This window comes from Trichechus manatus, unplaced genomic scaffold (genome assembly GCF_000243295.1).
Source record: "Trichechus manatus latirostris isolate Lorelei unplaced genomic scaffold, TriManLat1.0 scaffold00002, whole genome shotgun sequence".
Lineage (NCBI taxonomy): Eukaryota > Metazoa > Chordata > Mammalia > Sirenia > Trichechidae > Trichechus > Trichechus manatus.
Genome location: NW_004443938.1, coordinates 13,710,704 through 13,715,191, shown reverse-complemented (window position 1 = coordinate 13,715,191; position 4,488 = coordinate 13,710,704). Strand labels below are relative to the sequence as shown.

Here is a 4,488-nt window from a genome sequence, read left to right as displayed (position 1 = left end):
CAGAACCTTCCTTCAACTCCTGGTCTCCCAGATATCAAATCTGTCCCACATGGTCTCCTGAGGTTGCAGCTAAACAATTACTTATTCAAAGAAATCTTCCTTAAACTCACCCTACTACGTAAGACCTTCTCGCCCTTCACCACAGTCAGACTTAATCTTTCTCGCACTTTTTGCAGAGTATTTTTGGTTTTGGTTTTTGTGTTTTTTTCTTGTCTGTACTCCTGCTACTTCATTATTTCATATCACACACCCACGCGTGCATGCACTTAGATTATGAGCTTCTTGAGCACAGGAATTTGAGTGTATTTCACTTTATGTCTCCTGTGCCCAGAGCAGTTCTGGCATATAATAAGTGTACAGGTATGTTAGATGGGTGGGAAGATTCTTCCAGAAAGTAGTAAGGACTGATAGAGAAACACTACTCCATATTCTGCAAACAGCTACCTTTGTATATTTATTTTACCTAGCAAGACTTCGTTGGGAGGCAGCGTATTATGTTGGTTAAATACATGGGTTCCACAGTCACTTTGCTTGAGCTTGAATCCTACTAGCTGTTGATTTTTCTCATCTGTAAATGGAGTGATGGTAGTATCTATATCTCATATGGCTATTGGGAGAAGTGAACGAAATCATTCATGTAAAGCACTTAACCCAGTGTCTGGCATGTAGTTTTGTTCAATGATTGTTGTCTGCAGTTATTGTTATAGTGAAAGCACTTCGACTTACTTGAATTTAATTTCTATACACTCATTTAAAATAAAAGGTGTGGAAGGAGACAGAACACAAGACTTTGTGACAGTCAGGCCATGCCAGCTGCCATGGTCCTCCATGAGCCTGGGCCCTGCTGTGCGCAGAGGCGGGGTAGCTGGCGGCTCCTCATTCTGCCTCAGGCCCGCCTGCTTCCTGTGGGGAGTCTGTCTCGCTGGGCCAGGTGTTGTGTTAGTGCTTGAAACTACTTCTCCTCAGGCCCGCCTGCTTCCTGTGGGGAGTCCGTCTCGCTGGGCCAGGTGTGGTGTTAGTGCTTGAAACTACTTCTCATAAGACATGGCACTGAGCACAAACTGGCGACCTCGTTGCTCAAGCAAAAAAATAAAAAAAAAGGTCGTCACAACCCCAGAAACACTGGCTGTGTTGGGCTCCTGTCAGGCCTCCACGGAGGCTCCTTTGGCCACGTGAATTTTGCCTTCCACGTTGTCGTTTGGAACCCTCTGTCATAACTGTTGCGTGCAGTAGTGATGTAGTCATGTGGTCTCAGCGTGGTCGACTAGACCGGGTGTGGACATCAGTATTGTGGTTGAGAAGTTTTCAATGTATTGAAGCCCCACTCGGTACCGGAGTCCCTTGTGTGTTGGTAGACTTTCTAATGGTCACCTTGAATTTCCCCTAAATATCGCAGTGATCCGTGTGGTTTTTTGTCTTTGGTTTTGACATCTAAGGGCCTTTGGAATGTGCACAGATAGCGTATTTTGAGGCTGCCAACTGCATTGGTGCCAACAGAGTAAGGGTTCATAAGATTATGACTGATACTCTGCATCCATCGCGTTGTTGGGCAAAAAGTAATTCCAGTTAATGTTTTCACAAGTTTAAAGATGAAGTAGAAGGCCTTAATCTGTGTTTGCTTTTCATTTAGGTAACTACTCCAGACCCCCCACGTATAGTGGGGTGCCCAGTGCAAGCTACAGCGGCCCAGGGCCCGGCATGGGTATCAATGCCAACAGCCAGATGCATGGACAAGGGCCCAGCCAGCCATGTGGTGCTATGCCGCTGGGACGGATGCCATCGGCCGGGATGCAGAGCAGACCATTTCCTGGAAACATGAGCAGCATGACCCCCAGCTCTCCCGTCATGCCTCAGCAGGGAGGGCCAGGAATGGGGCCGCCCATGCCCACTGTGAACCGTAAGGCACAGGAGGCAGCCGCGGCAGTGATGCAGGCCGCTGCAAACTCAGCACAAAGCAGGTACGGCTCCCAGGACCAGTGCCAGGGCAGGCACTCGGGGTATCCGCATGTGAGCGAGCACACGCCAGGCAGAGCTGCCACGCACCTGGGCGGCAGGAGAGAGTAGAACACAGTTCCGCTTGGCGATTCTTTTCGTGCTAAATGTGCTCCATACGGTAAAGGTCAGAGAAACGAATGACAGACCATGTCGTAGGAAAAGTGGAGGAAGGAAACGGAGTGGTGGGCAAGTCCACTGTGGGCAGTTATTTGAAATGTCTGTGAAGAGTCATCTCAACCAGCATCCAGGAAGCCAGATCCAATTGCGTAGGGAAGGGTCTTTGAGGATCCATTTAAAACAGTGACTTTCAAGCAGGAAATTCTAAAGACTAAAAACTATTTAAATTCTATACAATTAAAAAAAGAAAGCTCCTTCTTTTTTTTTTTCACCCCACCATAAAAATCCTTATAAAATAGAAACTGTGTGTGTGTACATACTGTGTATCGTGTGTGTCTGTCTATGTGTATGTGTGAGGTTTATATACTTCATATTCTTATATTTTCTTTTCCTGGTATACTTATTTAACTGTCCAAACCAAAATGTGGCAAATACAGCAAAGATAATATTTTAGAAAGTTTTAAGTTATTAGAGCAAGGCTTTAACCTCAATTACTTGCTTTTTTTTAACCCTAACATTTAATTCTTGAAGTAAATACTCCCACCTGTATAGAAATAGCATAGTTAAGTAAAAATTTATGAGGCGAAGGTGGATATGTCTTTTTAAAAGCCCGTGTAAATATGTTTTAAAACAAAGCACACTGAAAGTATGTATCTTAACAATATCTTCAGAAAAAAAGATAGAAGATCCTGACTTTTGTCAAAGGGAAATAAAAGCGAATGTATGTGTATGTGTGTGTGTTTAAATGTGTCCCTGTTACTCGTCCTCTGAAGCTGCTATTTTGGGAATGTAGGGACCCCCCTCCAGTCTCACTGCTTGCTGAAAATGATCATAAATATCCCTTGAGGAATTAAAATAAAAATCAATCTCTCTCTCTCTCTCATCCACTTTATGATTACTTAAAATCTACCAGATCTCCCACAGTACACCTCTAAACTGACAGACTTTAGGGAATGTTTTCATACACCTGTCTATGAGGACTGGTTTGACTGGTCCAATTAAAGTTCTAATTTAGGTTTAAATGAATTATCCATTGTCGCAGCTCATAAAGCACAAGTTATTTTCTTTCTGTTCAGTAGCAAGTATTTGACTGCATTTGGCAGAAGCCTTTGACAGGAATCTGGGAAGATGCCTGCAGAGGTTAAGGCATAATTCTGTTTGATTAAAAAGTCTTGGCCCTCCTTGTCCCTTTCTGAATCTGTTTATTTAAATTAATGTATAAACACACGTTCGTGCATCTTCATTGTCTATTTCTAATCAGTAGGCCATTCCAAAGCCTCGCCTTCATGAACTGCCCATGTTAGCTCTCCAGGACTGTAAACGAGGACTGTAGATTTTATTTTTGGCTTTTACCGAAGTCAAAGCTATACTTGGAAACTGTAAGCTGAGATTTGGTCTGAGCATCTTCCTCTTTTCCCTCTTGTGCCCTGGCTGCTACCCTTTTCCTTTCTCAGGAATTTTATCCTGTTCCACTTGAGGCAGCTGCTTGGTACAGAGCAGGGCGCCCACCTTCTGCCACCTTCCACGCCTCTGGGTGGACACATGAGATGGACGGGGGGTTCGTACGTGTGCTGCAGAACCATTCCAAAGAAGCTGTTCTCTGTTCTACTTTAGGCCACCATACATTAGGTCGCCTGCTTATCCCAGCCAGTCTGGGGCTGGCGGACGCCCCATGTTTTCTTCCCAGCACCCCAACTATGGCAACTCTCAGGCTCCCCTGCTGCACCAGCCTGACCAGTACGGGTAGGTAGCCCCACCCTGGACTGCCGCGGGGCCTTGGCATCCCTTTGAGACTGTTCATGAGTGCACCCCTTGGCTGCTGGAGGAGCTCCCACACCAGAAAAGTGAAAGACCCCGAAGGAAACCCGTCCCAGAGGGGGGCGTCTGTTTGTTCATCTCTGTTTGTTTCGGGTTTTTTGTTTGCTTTGTCTGTCTGTTTCGTTTCTCACTCTTTTTAACCGTTCTGTGATGGTTCGGTGGAAACCTGCATGCAGTCCCCACAGGCCCTGTCTTTGCATGGCTTTGGCATGGCTTCTTCCCTCATGCCTGAGAGGGAAACACAACTCGGATCTCTGTAACATGACGAGGTCACCCACTCGGCATCATTGCCACCTTGTCGTCAGAGTTGTTCTGTGTGGAAACTTGTGTGTGCACCATCGTCGTCATCACTGTCGTGACCATCCCCGCCTCTGCCGTGAACAGCTCCAACGCTCACCCCTGAGCTCAGAGGCCACAGTCTGGTTTGACAAGAGACTGGCTGCAGTAGGGATGACACAGGTTATTAATAGGATTCACGAGGGGTTTCGTTATCTCACCACTGAGCAAGCGTCTTTTCCAAAGATTCTCATTATTCCCTTCTCTCAAGGAGTTCTAAAA

The 4,488-nt window shown here is 45.9% G+C and overlaps 1 protein-coding gene across 4 annotated transcripts in view; it reads left to right on the top strand.

The window, feature by feature from the left end:
• Positions 1-3,961, top strand: part of LOC111820089 (AT-rich interactive domain-containing protein 1B-like) — a 394,067-nt gene extending 390,106 nt beyond the window's left edge. For all 4 annotated transcript variants that reach the window (XM_023728860.1, XM_023728854.1, XM_023728864.1 and 1 more), the window contains one exon: positions 1,631-3,961. In XM_023728860.1, the coding sequence (XP_023584628.1) occupies positions 1,631-2,064 (434 nt within the window). In that variant the 3' untranslated portion in view covers positions 2,065-3,961. The remainder of the gene's footprint in view (positions 1-1,630) is intronic.
• Positions 3,962-4,488: the final 527 nt, after the last annotated feature.